This window comes from Aplysia californica, unplaced genomic scaffold (assembly GCF_000002075.1).
Source record: "Aplysia californica isolate F4 #8 unplaced genomic scaffold, AplCal3.0 scaffold00121, whole genome shotgun sequence".
Classification (NCBI taxonomy): Eukaryota; Metazoa; Mollusca; class Gastropoda; order Aplysiida; family Aplysiidae; genus Aplysia; species Aplysia californica.
The window spans coordinates 390,114-406,961 of NW_004797391.1; the positions used below are offsets into that span (position 1 = coordinate 390,114).

The 16,848-nt window shown below is 40.0% G+C and overlaps 2 protein-coding genes across 2 annotated transcripts in view; one reads left to right on the forward strand and one right to left on the reverse strand.

Annotated features, from left to right (window-relative positions):
• Nucleotides 1-16,848, forward strand: part of LOC101851943 (RING-type E3 ubiquitin-protein ligase PPIL2) — a 64,401-nt gene that overhangs the window by 22,640 nt on the left and 24,913 nt on the right. Inside the window, exons 15-16 of the mRNA XM_005096090.3 lie at nucleotides 6,634-6,690; nucleotides 7,955-8,024. Coding sequence (XP_005096147.2) covers nucleotides 6,634-6,690; nucleotides 7,955-8,024 — 127 coding nt within the window. The remainder of the gene's footprint in view (nucleotides 1-6,633; nucleotides 6,691-7,954; nucleotides 8,025-16,848) is intronic.
• Nucleotides 8,259-14,748, reverse strand: LOC101851726. Its single transcript, XM_005096089.3, has 4 exons — nucleotides 14,406-14,748; nucleotides 12,022-12,274; nucleotides 10,715-10,941; nucleotides 8,259-9,256 (listed from the first exon to the last, which is right to left on the reverse strand). Exons 2-4 carry the CDS (start codon nucleotides 12,267-12,269, stop codon nucleotides 8,784-8,786), a joined length of 948 nt encoding a protein of 315 aa, XP_005096146.1. The 5' UTR covers nucleotides 12,270-12,274; nucleotides 14,406-14,748; the 3' UTR covers nucleotides 8,259-8,783.

The following is a 16,848-nucleotide window of genomic DNA, read 5'->3' on the forward strand; positions in this document are numbered from 1 at the left end:
GCCCACGTGAACCAACAATGAAGGTTGGGGCGAATGAGTGGGGAGGGTGTGGCATGCGCAGACAAGCAGAACGCATCGTGTGATAGGCCAGCCTAGTCTAGATTATCTATGCCTACGATGTGGGGATGGAGAGGTCACAGTGCTATGGTTGATGAAGCGAATGTGTGACGTGCGCAAGCAGACGGAACGCAGCTCAGGGTGTTGTGGGGTGGGGGACAACACAGCGGGTGTGTTAGCCTAGAGCCAGAGCCCTTTCTTTCTGCAACCCAACGCCGAGCTGTCATCGTTGCTAGCGCTAGAGAAAGAAACCTGATTCGATTTTTGATCAAGTAAGACCTAGAGGTCATGTTGAACAAAATCATCAGAGGAGGAGGTATAAAAAGGAAAAAACAGAACTTTAGCCTCATAGATTATGCCTACTTTATTATTTTCCTTGAATTTATTACTGGATCCCTTATAATGAGAATCCTGCTATAACGGACATTTCACACCAGTCCCCTCCCTCTCGTTATAACAGGATTCTACTGTTGTACGCGTAATAGTGGTGGTGGTGGTGGTAGTAGTAGTGGTGATGGTTGTAGTTGTTGTAGTGAACAGTAGTAGTTGCATGATGGTAGTAATAGTTGTAGTGAGTAATGGTTGAAAGTTGTACACAGCGTCACTTTTCGCCCGATTCTGTTACTTTTAGGGAGCATGACTCAGCAGCCCGCCGGAGCTCCCCGACTCGGGGTCACGGGGTTAATGAGCCCTGAAGCGACTTTGTCGCTGTCGATCAGGAAGTTCGCATTTTTGACTATGTTTAAAACAATATAACTTCTTCCCCATCCCACATAGCAAACCATTACGCGGATGTACTAAAAGCTCAATGTTTTGAGATTTTTTCTGCGTTAGAATAGTTAATTTCTATGCCTTAGATTTTGTTCAAGACAGGTGTTTGTAGAGTACCCAATTTGTCCTATTTTAGTTACAAACTTATGAATAAATGATTGTTAATTTTAAAAAGGCACGACAGATCTCTCCAAAATCTGTGTTAAACTGACTACGAATATCATGTCTTTTACCATGAGAAATCTTAAATCTGCGCGAGTAGTAATAGTCAAGTTATAAGAGAAGAAAGATGCACATCTGCATTTTTTAACTAAAGACGATCAGCGTTAGCTCTTATTTTACTATTAAACAAGAGAAAGTTACTCTGTGGTTGTTCATGAATCATGCTGTGTCTCTGGCAGCCTGCATACAACTAAAAAGATATAATATAAGCGATTAAAAAAAACTACAAAACCGTGTAAATACATGGGTAGAGATAAACTTCTTGTATGGAATAAAAATAATGACAGTTAACACATTCATTCTTAGTTTTTGTGTAGGAAATATGCGCGGACACAATTATGAATGTAAAGAAATCAGTCACATTGTCAGTTATTGCAAATGGTCATAGAAACAAAAAACAAAGCTGGAAAAGTCTGGTGCTGATTCAGTGTCCCTGGAAAGCTAGAAATTATTCTTATAACCCATTTACGAGAAGTCATCCCTGTTATTCAGTCAACTTACAAAACCTAGACTTAGCGTTTTAAGAAAAGTAAGGAATTTCTGGAGTGTAACAGATACTGTTCGTGTATTAGATCAACTTTGAAGATGTATTCTAGCACTAAAATCGATTTGTACTTTTCATAGAGAAACTTCATGGTAACTTTTATAAACTTTAGAGAAAATTTGCGAATATTCACGATTATATTACTATTAGACACATAAAGTTGTATTTGGAGGAATTACTTCATAGTGAATTGTGTGCCCGATGGATAAAGTATCATAAAGTTGCAAAATTACAGCTTTCTATTATATGCGCAGATACCATCTTTTCTGAGTATCTGCACCAATGCTATGTTGTTCATGTTCCAAAAGTTCGACAGATTTTGAGGAGGCCTTTTTTTTATTATATATTGATTTTTTTTTCATTCACGCTAGTCAAAAAAAAATTACAATTTAGCATTGCCGACTCCAGCACGTCTAACGAAATAACCGGCAGACAAGTTACAACGTCCGTTCTTTTTTGAGTCTCAAGAGCAGAAATGCGTGCTTTGGGTGCACTAAATAAGAATTACCATAAATACAAGGATACACCTTAAATTGTACGGTGAAAAGTACCAAAAATTAAGTCGGCCCAGACAGAGCGGCGACAGGGAGCTGACCCCCATTGCCCTCGACGTGATAAGGCGCCCGGCGGGGAACGCCCCGCGGCAATTAAAATTCGACTGCCGGTGCGCCGTGTGTATCATGTAGCAGCAAGAGTGTAGTTGTAGAAGTAGTAGTACAGTCCGTGCCGGCTTTAAGTTTAAGCACGGTCATCAGGAAAAAGCATAACGAGAGGGAGGGGACCGGTGCCAAATGTCCGTTATATCAAGGTTCTCGTTATAAGGGATCCAGTAATAAATTCAAGGGAAATAGTAAAGTAGGCCTAGTCTATGAGTCTGGTTTTCGGTTTATTTCTTTTAGCAATCTCCCCTAATGATGATTTGGTTCAACATGACCTTTAACTTTAAGTTTAAGTCTTACTTGATCAAAAGTCGAATCGGGTTTCTTTCTCAAATGCTAGTGATATTGACAGCTCGACGTTGGCGATCAGAAAGAAAGTTCTCAAGGCTAACTCGCCCGCTGTGTTGTCCCCCACCCCACCACACCCTGTGGTGCGTTCCGTTTGCTTGCACACAATGGGAACATACCACACCCAGCCCATGTCACACATTCGCTCTGTCCATCACTGTACAACGCTATGACCTCTCCATCCCCGCATCGGAGAAGTGAAAGACATGGTAGGCCAAGATAATCTAGAGTAGGCAGGCCTATCACGCAATGCGTTCTGCTTGTCTGTGCATGCCACATTCTCCCCACTCATTCGCTCTGGCCTTCATTATTGGCACACGTGGACTCTCCCATTCTTTGTTTTGCAAGATCACCAACAAGTTTCTCAACTGGCGAGGTTTTACATGAATAAATGTCCTATGCGCTGTGCACAGCAGCAGCAATATTCCGCTATAACCGACTCGTGTGTTTGTCTGATTGTGCTATAGCAGTATTTTATTTGCAAAGATAAAGAAGGGAAAAAAACGGGGTTTTAGAAAAGTGTCCTAATAGCAGACTTCTCGTTAATTCAGGACTCGTAATAAGTGGATTTCACTGTACCGAAGCATGCTTGAGTGCAAAGTAGACATTGTCATAATCTGGAGATTTTTATGTTGAAAATTTCCTGAGGTATTACCCTTTGTTTGTAAGTAGTGGTCACACAAAGGTGTGCCTGTCATTTTTACCCGCCATTGTAGTTTTTGTTTGTTTCTTTCATTTTGTGGTCAAATGGGAAAGGAAAACTTAATTTAGACGGCCAGTCACGATACAGCCCACAAGGCCTACTCAGTGCCTGTGCATACCACTGCCCACTGTGCCACATTCATAGCACTGCCTTCATCCCACTTCGCGCATGAAACATTATCAGGATTAGCGGATAGCGAAGGGCAAAGGTGAATTCGCAGCTAGCCTCCCTTTCTGGTCTCTCCGACTGTATTTTTTTCGCCTGTGTGTAGCTTTGCCCGTAGGCTAGATCCTATGTCCATGCGTGCGGCTGTGTGCATCTCCCTGCCTTCTTCTCCGTGCGCGCGTGTGTGCCTCCATCACTTGCGTTCTTTGTGTTTCTTTTAACACGCTCACTACTACGGTGTAGATTATGTTTGAACTTCGATGGGTCATCACGAAAGTACAGTAGAAAACAACTCCAACGGCACCCGCTATAGGGACCTTACTGGAATCCCCTTTTTTTTTCTCTATGTTAACTCAATTACCTGTGCTCGGGTTTAGCGGGGCAAAGAAAGGCTTGAACTCGGATACAGCGGGAGAGATCGAGCGAGCTCCAGCTGGGGGGGTGGGGGGCTGTAGGTTGGCTCCAAACAGGCAGTCAGCAGTGCGGCGTTGTGAATGTCAATGGCCAGTTCAGTGATGAGTGAGGTGGGGCAGGCGGCTGAGAGAGATGGTGCGGAGAGACATGTTGCGTGAGTCACTACAAAAGTGACGTGCCGTTGCTCTAAAACGGTCAGTATGAGAGGGTATAGGCCATAGCCCTAGGCCAGGCCAAAAAGTATAAGAAGACGAGAGCGTGTTGTGTGTGATTCCTGATTCATTGAATTGCAATCGTTGATGCTCATAGGCATACACACGCATCCACTTCACCTGTTCTACTGTTGCTCTTCCGGGAATAGACAGCACAAGCAACGAAACCGAGGAAAAGATGGCTTCCAACAATGACAAAAGGAAATGATTCTCTCTGGAATTAAAAGCTGAGATAATCAACAAAGTTGACCAGAAAAGGGAGACTAATCAAAAGCGCAAATTTTATTGATAAATGGAAGGGAGGTGGGTATTCATGTGGATTTTTAGAAGTTTTTCGGTAATTTCCCAGCGTGATTTTTCTTCTGGAACAAAATGTCCCGCTATAGCCATGTTCTACTGTATTGACTGTCTTGTAAATGAAGCGCGCCTGAAGCCGAAGTTACCGTGCTTAAAGGCGTGTAATTTAGCAAAAATTCAGTAAGAGCCGTTTAGCTTGCTCGAGTCCGAAACGTGCTTTATGCCGGCGTGTTTAAAGCCGGCACAGACTGTAGTAGCAGCAGCAGCATCAGCAGAAGCAAGAAGTCGTAACAAAGCAGAGTACGGTACACCATGTGAATTTGAGTTTGAGTCTACATTTTGTGTTCGGTGATTATGGGGGGGGGGGGGGGGGGGGGGGATATCTGAATCACTAAATATAAAAAATTTGAGAACATTAAATTTCCGTAAAGTTTGCCGAAATCACCAGATCTTCTTTGTTTTAGCTGGATATTTTGGTTTAGAGAGGCTGCTCAAAATCAAATAGAAGAGAAAAAGATGGTGATTTTCCTTACTGCTGTTTTCGAATTGACCATGTTTGGTTTAAGCAGACTTCACTGTTATTCCAATCTAAAGTGTGCACTCTACACAGGCCTACTACATTCCCAAAATGTCTATTCTCTTATTGTAAAATATCCATTGCTAACATTTTCTATATATATGGTCGCTTCTAAGCACAAGGGGGGCTGTTTTGAGAAAATCGATATTAAAGTTTTTGGATCCTTATTCAGTTTCTTAAAAAAGACAAGGAGAGTTTTCTCTCGAACCAGACAAAATATACACACCAATGGAACCAAACTTCTCCTATGGGTAGTGTAATGCCCACTTTTGGTGTAGGTCAAGATTTCTGGAAACCCCCAAAATGTGGGTTAGCCCGCTTGTCCTTAAAAGCGACCATATAGCTGTACAGTGGAATCCTGTTATAACGAGAGGGAGGGGACCGGTACGAAATGTCCGTTATAGCAGGATTCTCGTTGTAAGGGATCCAGTAATAAATTCAAAGGAAATAATAAAGCAGGCCTAATCTATGAGTTTGATGTTCTGTTTATTTCTTTTTGTTATCTCCTCCAATGATGGCTTTGTTCAACATGACCTACTCTAGGTCTAACTTGATCAAAAATTGAATCAGGTTTCTTACTCTAGCGTTAGCGATGTTGACAGCTCGGCGTTGGCTATCAGAACGAAAGTTCTCTAGGGTAACTCGTCCGCTGTGTTTTCCCCCCACCCCACCACACCCTGTGGTGCGTTCCCGCGTCTGCTTGCGCACGTCACACATTCGCTCCATGATCCATCACAGCACTGTGACCTCTCCATCCCCGCATCGGAGAAGTGAGAGGCATGATAGAATACCTAGGCCTAGATAATCTAGACTAGGCTGGCCTATCACTATCAGGCAGTGCGTTCTGCTTCACAACGGTGTGTCTGCGCGTGCCACACTCTCCCCACTCATTCACTCCGGCCTTCATCGTTGGCACACATGGGCACTCCCTTTCTTTGTTTCGCTTGATAACCAACAAGTTTCTCAACTGGCGAGGTTTTGCTTGAATAAATGGCCTATGCACTGTGCACAGCAGCAGCTATATTCCGCTATAACCGACTCGCGCGTTTATGTTTATGTGATTGCGTAATAGCAGTATTTTATTTACAAAGATAAAGAAGGGAAAAAACGGGGTTTTAGAATGATGTCTTTATAACAGACTTCTCGTTGTTTCAGGACTCATTATAAGTGGACTCCACTGTATTAAAATTCTTACAAGCGTCTTTGGTGTAGCGACTGGGCTTTGTGCTATTAATTGCATGCAAAAAAAGATGATGTGAGTTCAATTCTTTTCCGCAATATGAAGTCTGCAGTCTGTATTTCAGTTTTAAATCTGGGATACTGTGGTGACTGTGTATCTCTCTTTATCCTGATATCGAGGCTTACAGCAGCTTACCTCTTGATTGGTCTAAACTGTGTCAGTGGAGGCTTAAAACATGAATTATAAATTACAGTTTACAGCCAATCATTATTGTCAATCCTTTTGCTCTGTACATTTTTCCTCTGATTCAGTGGTAGTAGGCTAAAACAGCACCTGGACATGGATGGCTGGTGCCTCTATAAATAAATCATTGATGGTCAGTGGTGGTTTGATTCTGTTTTTGGAAATCAGATTCGCTCTCTACAATTTAAGTTTAATTAAGATACTTAATTAAAATTGTTTTTATCCCTTCCTCCCTCCCCAGTTTCATTACTTTCAGGTCATGTCGTCATTTGGATGGGAAGCATGCAGTGTTTGGAAAGTGAGTCATTTCATCACAATAAAACTGAATAACAAGCAGTTGCCTTTGCAAATGTGACCCATAGGGACATAGCCTAATGGTTAACTCTTTCGTTGCCAGGGGGTCGGCTTTCCAACTGTCAGCACTGACTTTCATCTAAGTTTGTTAACATGGAAAGCAGTCTCATGCCTCAGTGTTGGTGGACTCATTGGGCGAAAACATAGAGAACGCCAATTTCAGAGACTGACTCAGTAAGCGCCGATAGGTATAAAAATTCCCTTATGATTTCCAACTTGCCCCACTTAGAGCTGGCAGACTGCAGGTGGCTTTAAGCTCGGATCGGTGTTGTCGGCTTTCATTCTTATTACGTCGAAAAACTGGAAGGGGCGTCTCGCTGTCAACTCGCGACCTCAGTGCTTTCTTGTCCTATCTCCATCTTTTAACAGTGAAAATGTTACTTCTTCTTAAGCTCACTCTTTGTTGTGAACTGCTTTAACTGTTATTAAAAATGAAGATGCGACAAGAAAGGACTGAGGTCGCGAACTCTCAATGCCGTCTCGCTGTCGCCAACTCGGGTTGAGCGGTTTGCGTGACGTCACCCAACAGGACTGGGGACAATTTTAAATGGCCATTTCAGAGCTGGTGCTTTACGATAGACAAAAACTAATTACATTTTTTAAATCAGCGTTGTCAAATTAGGGTGGCACCAGAGCAGAATTACATTTTAAGCAATATTTTAGGAATTTCTAGTTTTTTTATCCCCAAATAAATGCTTCATAAGTACCAGCTTTGTTGTGGTGTAATTTTTTTCTTATATATCTAGATCTAGGTCTTGGCCTTAGGCGGCCTCTATGTGGAGTCAAGCAAACACCTATTGGCGCCTGTCCGCGTCAATCTTCAGCCGCTTAAGTTTAGGCGTTCTCTAGGTTTTCGCCCATTGTCTAGACCTAGCCCAGTCATGACATAAATTGGACTACATGTAGGCCTATTTGGACTGAGGGTCTTTGATAGTGTAATTTTCTTCATTCTCTATCATAAGAAAATTACACTATCAAAGACCCTCAGTCCAAAATTTATGGATAGAAAAGCATGTGCAGTGCTTCAAACCATAGCACACAGTTATTGTAAAAAGCGATGTGCCAAAAAAACAAATCAGTGGAGTTTTAGGGTAACTTTAGGTGGTTAAAAAGGATGGATGTAAGCCTATAGTTACTGTATAAATAGTATGGTACATGAAACAATTGTTCAAACCATCTTAAAGAACCTTATTCACCCCCCCCCATAGAGTGGTTGGAGGTCTCAAAACTCTTGATGCTCTGGAAGCTGTGGAAACAGACAAGAAGGACAAACCAAAGGTAAGTAACAGCTTCCCTTGTTGAGCCAGCAGGGGTGCTCTGTTGCATTTAACACTTTCCGTTATGATTGCTCTGTAAATAAATTTGCCATTTCACTTGAATTGTTAACCCTTCATCTTGAACACATAGGCTACGAAGAACAGGCTTTGATTTTTAAAATACACAAAAAATCAGGTAGACTCACTTTGTACAAAGTTAAAAGGTCCTGATGAAGACACCCAATGACAATGATGCTGAACATGTGCTACACATTTATTTATATATACATTTCAAAAGTCTTCTTTCATCCGTTGTTCCATTGAGAGCAGGGGGTGGGGATAGGGGACTTCAATCTTTGGCATTACTTCCTGGAGCGCTCCAAAAGATTGGGTTGTCAAACCCTGCGTATCCGTCAGTCTTTAGAGAAGCATTAGTTTGTTTCACAGGGTTCATAGACATGAACTAAACACTAAAAATAGTGATTGAGCTCAGTTCAGGGCTGTGCACTTTCCTCTCCAGTGAAATATCCAGATCATTTTGCATGAAAAGAAAAGGTCACAAAGGCTTTTTTCCCACACTGCACCTTCTGCTTCGTCCACACAGACAGATGCTTCTGGAAGTATTTCAAGCACTTTGTTTTCTTCTTGAGTCTCTCCCACAAAACAAAGAACAAGATCTGATAAATTGTATTCCTTTTTCAGATGAAAGCATTAAAGTCTGGTTAACTTTAAGGCTCAATACAAAGTGGGTTAGTTTGAAGGTTGACAGAGTTGAAGATTCTCATTGCGTGATGATCTGTATTGGTTGCCCCCTTCCTGTTAGAGACTTAATGACTTCCGCTGCCGATGATGGAAATGAGGTTGCCCCGTCAGCCACGCCCTCTTTGGATTCGTCAATCACATGAGACACGTAATAGGTGTTACCGCCTATCCCACCGTCACCATCTTCCTGTCTCTTCTCCAACATTTTCACCTCCATTTCCAATTTCTTATTCTCCAGTTCCAGTTTTCTTGTCTCCAGCTCCAGTTTCCGATTCTGGAGAAGTATTCGCCTTCGTTTCAAGTTTTCCAAGCTGTTTTCAGATCGAAGATCACTTGCGGTTAAGACACGTTTCGTTGCGTTCCCAATTAGCCGAGCAACTGGTGTGTTGCCCGAAGTTGTTGCTTTGCTTGAATTAGATCCTGAGCCAATACCTCCTCCTCCTCCATCTGGTGCATCTTCGTCATCGTCAAATATTTGACTGCCAATGCTCGCTATGGAAAAAAAAGAAAGAAAATTATAATATAGCCATAGCTTAGTTTTAGATGGTATACTGGTAGTTGAAACAGAAAAACCGTGCATTGTTTACATGGGAAGAGACACTTCTGATAACTTATAGAAAAGGCTCTCATTACAATATCTTAACCCTATCCGTATGTCGTGTTTCACTATGGTATCCATACGACATGGGTAACTCTGTGCCATCACTTTCCAAAGAGGAAATTTACTCGTTAATCCGATCCGCACGCTTTGCATAGCAGCCTGTCAAAATGATTTTTTGAGATATACTGATAGTTTCAAGAAGATCTTCGTACTTGAAGTATTCTAAAATGTGAAGAATAGGCCTACAACCCTGGGGTACAAAATGACCCCAGGGCGTACGGATAGGGTTAACACATTCTCAGCTGGCTGTAATTTTATTAAGACTATAGTGTACATACTGTTGACAAGCACAATTTTGTGTTATTATGGAACTAAAGCAATAAAAGTTTTAAAGCAACTTTTATGACAACATGTGTGAGACGTGTTGACATAATGAGTTACATACCACAAATGGAGATATTGGCCAAATATCGACATTGGGGTCAAATTTGTAGATTTTCTATTGATGCCATATTCTTTAAGTATGACATCCTCTTTGTTATTTCATACTTATAAATTATAAAAAGTTCACCTATAACTACTATAACGGCCTGATGTGTCTATTTCCATAGGGCTCCAAACCGAGAAGTAACTCACATTTTGTCGGCACGCTTCACATATTGTGTTTGCATGAAGGATCACCTCAACAAAAAAGAATGTCATTCTTAATCCTCATGCTATTTTCATTATTCCCATTAAATTTCAACAAGATGAATGGTTATTTGATTCCATAATCAATTAAATACAATTGATCAAATCTTGTGTGCTATCTCAGAATACGAGTTTGGACCCCTTCCTATTCTAGTAGTAACATACATTTACCTGGTATTTGCCTTCTCTTCAACCAAAATGAAGAGATAAAGTCTTACTTGTAGAAAATATCATTAAAAACTAAAACCTATAATTAATCCTTAGAATTTGCATCCGCAAAAAATGCAATCAATAATGTGAGAAAGAAAATATAGAGTACAAAAGTTAAAGTATGACCTTTAAAATGTGATGAAGGTAATTGAAAACAGCAAGGAGGGATTGAACCATGCTTTCTTTTTATTTTTTTATTCTAGATCTAACTGTATCTCTGCACTGGAATCAGTAAGGGAACTGAATCTGAGAGCAAACTTATTCTGAAAGCATTTAACAGTAAAATATAATATTGGGCCTACGGTGTAGAGGTAATTTTCCAACCGTCTAAGAATACCCTATTATATAACCATCACTCTTTAAAATCATGTGGCGACTGCCACAGTGAAGGGTCAATGTCAAGGCTAGGTCCATGTTCTTCGTCATCTGCTTCCTCTTTATAAACTTACTCTCCACATCAACCATCTGGCCATTCTCGCCTTCCTCCATTTTGGTTAGCATGTATCGAGATGTGTTCACCCTCGCCATCCGGAACATTTGGTGGCGCGGTGTTTTGGTCTCATCCCTGGCCTCAAGGGGATGATTATGTTTTTCAAAGAGTTCATAAACTACCAAATGATGCAGGTCCTCTGCCAGCCTTAGAAGGATGCGCATGGGGCAACCACGCCGCTTGGATCTGTAAGAAGGCAAAATACCCAATAATAAATTATTTCATTGGACTCGTGATAACAAAATAGATGGGGGCAATTGGTGAGGCATGACAAAAGCCTTTTGGAAGTACTCTCAAGCAGGGATGCAGAAGCTTTTTTATTATAAAATGAAATCTATTATGAATTTTATTTCAAGAGGACAGGTAGCCTACAGTAATGCAAATTATCCACCATAACTTGGAAATGTAATTTTTCCTCAACTTGTGGGCAGCAAAAGAATACCAGTATATCAATATGTTCTGTGTTTGAAAAGAAAAATGAATTTGGTGGAATATACTAGGAGGGAATTCACCCTATCTAATACGGAACCTGCTCAACCCGCAAACAGAAAAAAAGAAATTCCTTCCCTTCGGCAGGTTTTGACCTGTCAAAGACAGAAAATACTTTGCCTACTGAACCCTAGATTAAAATAAAACTCATTGTTCCACTGGCTCTAATCTTTATGTTATGCCATGCAGCCAGAAGAGGAAGGTGGGGAATGGGTGCGGTTTGGGGGTAGCTGTTATTGGCCCTGAGGGATGCAAATGGTCCAGGTTGTGTATGTGTGTGAAATCTCATAGCTGCTAATCCTCAGCGTGTTCGAGTGGCACGCCAACACTAACTTTGATTTCTGCATCACACCAATTTCGCTATGTGAATGTGCATGCTAAAAATGTATCAATGGGGATACTGCATTCTCCAAAATTAAAACATATTTAGCTTCTTTGAACCCCTCCTCTTCATGTGTTAACCTTTACAGCCCCAATCATGTATATTTTTCTCGTTCTTGTTCCCTCAGGCCTAGTCACGCACATTTCCCTCAGAAATTGCTACCCTCCTCAAACTGGGTCGCATATATTTTATCGTCTACTCAACTGCCTCTGAAAAATATTCTATGTCGACCAAAAGTAGAAATGCCAAGAAAAACATATTGTATTGCACATATGCAGTCAGTATCTGCTTGGCTTGGGGAGTGAAGGACCCCAGTATTACCTGGGCCAGAGGGAAGTGCTGTGAGGGTTAAAAACAAACCTAATGTGTAAATTCAAAAGTTTTTGACAACTTACACATGATTTGGTTTGACCTTTCCTCTCGCCTTGTACTCCCCATGGTACTCGCAAGCGTATGACAGGCGGTAGTAAATAATGTCCTTATTCACAACATCCATCAGTCTTGGCATCGTCTTGGCTATGCGACCCAAAAGCTTTGAGTCTTTCACAATTAGCTGCACACTGTTCTCCCTCTGGTACCGATCTATGGCATCTTTTAAGCTCTCGAAAGAGGAGAACTTCTCTCCCAGTGCGATGTCAGGCATGTTTGCTGCAACAGTAAGAAAATGTGTTTCCTTTATTCAAATCGTACTTCACTTTCTCATCCAGATCCGTGACCTTTACATTTAAATTTTTTATTTTTTTATTCAAAAACTCCACATAATAGTAATACAGTGGGTGTTGCATTCAACAAGGTCACATTCAACTTCGGTCTGTTTACAACCTCGTTGGAGCTGACGTACATTTACAAAGAGATATAGAGGAAAAAATCGGGGATTAAGGAAAGCATTGCCTCGTTGGAGCCGACTTCTCGTTGAATGTGACCTTGTTGAATGCAACACCCATTGTATTATAATTTGTGTTAGTTGCCCTACAGAGCATGCGGAAAAAAAAGTAAATGTTCACCCTTGAATTGGTTTAATTAAAACCTAGAGGCCTAGAAGTAGATTTCTATAGAGGTGCTCAGGAAAGGAGTAATTGTGTGATTTTCTTTTTCTTAATATATTCATATATAATAGACTTATATAAAATATGGTTGTGAGTGAGCCTGTAGCCTTCTACTTTTGAGTTTCAAGTACTTGTTCGGATAAAGTTTCAGAGACAAAATAGGGAAGGAAATGAAAAGAACAATCATTAAAAGAAGCAGTGTTCATATTAAAATTTTCACTTTTTTCGGTAAATTTTTACTTTTGCTTCCACACAGATGCACTGCTTTGGGGGTCAAACTGCAGCATTAATTGTTCGCTGCAGATCATACATCATAAAGCCACTAAAACTGTCGCAAATCAATTATTTTCATCAAAATTTGAAACTGTAAATTATCAAATTATGAATAAAAACTGTAACCCCAGATTTTCTTTTACCCCAGGGGGTAGGCCCCCCCTGACATCAACCCCCCGATTGGTCCAAAGTGCGCAAATTACTTCGCGGTTAGGCATGTGCGATATAAATATAGCTCGATTTTATTAAGAACAATAAAATATTTCAAAAGCTATTATAATATAATTTGCGACGGAAATGAAGTTGATATTCGTGTTCAGCGCTGATATATATAGATCTATATATATAGATCTAGATCTATTCTAGAGTAGAAAATGGAAAACTGTAGCTAAGTGAGAGACGGGAGGGAAAGTAAATGAAAAACTTTTATTTTTGAAAACGTCTTATAAATGGTATAGTAATAGTCTAAGTATAGTTTAGAGAGCCTGGGGTAAATTTTTACTTTCACTCCCGCACACAGATGCACTGTTTCAGGGGTCAAACTGCTGTACTGTTTGCTGCAGATCACACATAAAGCCACTAAAACTGTCGCAAATCAATTATTTTCAAGACAATTTCAAATCTAACTGTAAATTATCAAATTATGGGTAAAAATAGGTGGGCATGCCCCCCTGTAACCCCCCAGATTTTCTTTTACCCCAGTGGAGCAGGCCCCCCTGGAACCTCCCGATTGGTCCAAAGCATGTCTATCTCGGTTAAAAACATTCAAATATTTCAAAAACTATTAATTTGCGACGGAAATGAAGTTGATATTCGTGTTCAGCGCATCAATATTTAGATCTAGATCTAGATCTAGTAGACAATAGACAACTGGTAGCTGAGTGTGAGACGGGAGGGAAAGTAAAAAAATACCGAGCCTGGTATTGCGTAACTGGATCTAGATCTAATTAAACTTATATTAATTTATAAAATATAGATATATTCTAGGCCTACAATAACAAACAATAACAATTAAATTTATAATAAAACAAGTAGATTCTAGAGAGCTTCTAATAAGCTAAATCCAGCTGGACACAAGAATTCTAACTAAGGCAAGGCGTGTGAAAAGATGAGAAGATAAAGGGAACGGTATTGAATTGTCCCTAATGCATCAACGTTATGTGTGGGTTCGAATTGTTTTGGGTGAGTTTTCTGTTGCTTCGTTACTTTTACTTATTTATTATGATTGTGTTGAATCCCCTTCCCAGTTCGGCAACTTTTTGAGGGTGTAATTCGGTCATCGAAGACACTTACGGTGATGTCGGACCTTGTTCTATTTTTAGGCGCGTGACCGTAAAGCAGATCAATCTTTGCACACAGTTCTGCCAAAATAAGTCATTTGAAACAGGATACACTAGATTATTTTAAACAAATATACTTTAATTATTTTTTGGTTACATAAAACACTGAGCTGCACTTACCTTTAGCCAAATTCAGGATCTTCCAACTATCCGGAAAATGTCGGACGGAATGTTGGATACTGGATTGTTGGTTGTGGGCCAAGGGAAGCAACCCTCAATGCTGTGAAACTCTGATTCGTTCAGGATAAGTTTCGCCGTTTAAAAAAAAAAAAGAAAGAAAGAATGCGTACTGGTATTCCTTCACTTTTCCAGTAGCCAAGTTACGCACACCTGTTGTTTAAAAAATTAAATACACTTTGTGCATCTCGAGTACGTTCAGAATCCAGACAGATCATCTTAATAATGAATTGAATGTTATTTGTACGGAGCCCTCCCATTCAGGCCAACCAGCTTGTAACATTTTAGTGCCTTGAAGAGTCTAGGGCAATTCAGTTGATTTAAGTCAGAGTTCTTGTGTGGATCCAACTTACGTGCATTTGTATTAAACTTATTGCCAAATAGCAATATTTTTATGAAAAAAATTGCGAGCACATTTTAACCTAGACTTCAATTTCAACATTTTTACTTCAAGGTTAAAAATCCCTGCGCTAGTGAAAGCATGACATACTCGGCCAATCTTTCATGTCTTTTAAAAAAATATTATGTGCATCATCTTAAAATTTGTTTATTTACCTTTCTTTTGGTGAAAAAAATTCTAATGTGTCTTGAATAAAAGTCAAGATATTTGCGATCAATAGAGGTGGGAACCGTCTGGTGTCAGAGATAGAAATAGTGAGAAAATGCCTACCAAAATTTGGTGAATTCCAAGGCTTGAGTGTCCTTGACCTTGAAAGCTGCAATTACAGTTTTTGTGCCTTTAATCGTAGTTTCTCAGTAAAATCCCTGCAGAAATTGGAATGTTTTTGAATGAACATAAAAAGGTGTTCAGCCAGAATAAAATTTGATCAAAATTACCCTTCAGGCAGAAAAATATCAATTTCTTCGATTTCATTAATTTGACAAGTGCCTGATGTTACCATGATGACACACATAAACCTTTACACTCAGAGGCCTGCTATAATAGTCACAAATTTTACTTTTTTTTGTAGCTTTTCAACAGGACAGTGTACAAGAGTACAATTTCTCCTGGAGAGACTTATGGATCTGCCAAACCTCTGTTTATGGATCAGGATAATTTAACTCCCTAGTTAATTTATTCTTGGAAATCTGTAGGCCTAGTTGGTCCATATTTAAAAATATAATGTGCAATTAATGACAGTGATATAATATATATATGTGTATGTGTGTGTATACACTTTCTCAACTTTCTGTAGATCTAGTCTTCACAGAAGCAACATCAATTGCGCACGGCGTCACTTTTCGCCCGATTCCGTTATCTTTAGTCAGGGTGACTCAGCAGGCCGCTGGAGCTCCCCGACTGGGGTTAATAAGCCCTGAAGCGACTTTGCCTGTGTCGGTTAGGAAGTTCGCATTTTTGACTATGTTTAAAACTATATAACTTCTTCCCCATCCCACACAGCAAACCACTTCGCAGATGTACTAAAAGCTCAATGTCTTGAGATTTATTCTGAGTTGGAATAGTTAATTTCTGTGCCTTAGTTTTTGTTCTAGACAAGTGTTTGTACAGTACCCAATTTTTCCTATTTTAGTTACAAACTTATGAATAAATGATTGTTAATTTTAAAGAGGCACGACAGATCTTTCCAAAATCTGTGTTTAACTGACTACGGTACGAATATCACGTCTTTTACCATGAGAAGTCTTAAGTCTGCACGAGTAGTAATAGTCAAGTTATAAGAGACGAGCTGGGTACCCCGTTCGATGAACGGACTCATGAGAATCGATCGTCAAGTCATTTTGGAACCAATGTGCACTGCTTGTGAACAGAACCCTCACTTGTTTACAAAAACAATGGCGTCTTCGAAGGCGGACTTCCCGAGATTAGATCTAAACAAAACTATTGAAAAACTGAAAATTAAACTACAGTGACTTCAGACTCGTTCATATAACTGTGGACCCTATAAATGATTCTGAACCACCGTTATTTTTTTGTCAAATTCGAAAGTTAGGTGGTAGGTGGTTCAGACATTTTAGGCGCACTAAGTAAAAAAAGAAAACATGAGGCTAGATATATTCGGGCCGCACACTTAAAGTATCGCGATAGTATCGAACGGAAGTACGACTTAAAATAAACAAACTTGGAGTATTTTCTAAAATTACAGAGACAAGAGCGTCGGCCTACAAAAGCGATTGACGAAATAAAGAAATTTAGCTTTTTACAGCAAAACTGTCTCAAAACTGAAAAAACGAAGGGCGTCATGATCTGAAGAATATTTTAAAGAATCATTTTGCGAAAACCGCATGTCGATCGATGCAGCCATTAAAAGGCCTTTTGAATAGCTAAATTCGGCTACCACAAATAGATAATAGAAGAAAGGTGCACATCTGCATTTTTTAACTAAAGACGATCAGCGTTAGCTCTTATTTTACTATTAAATAAGAG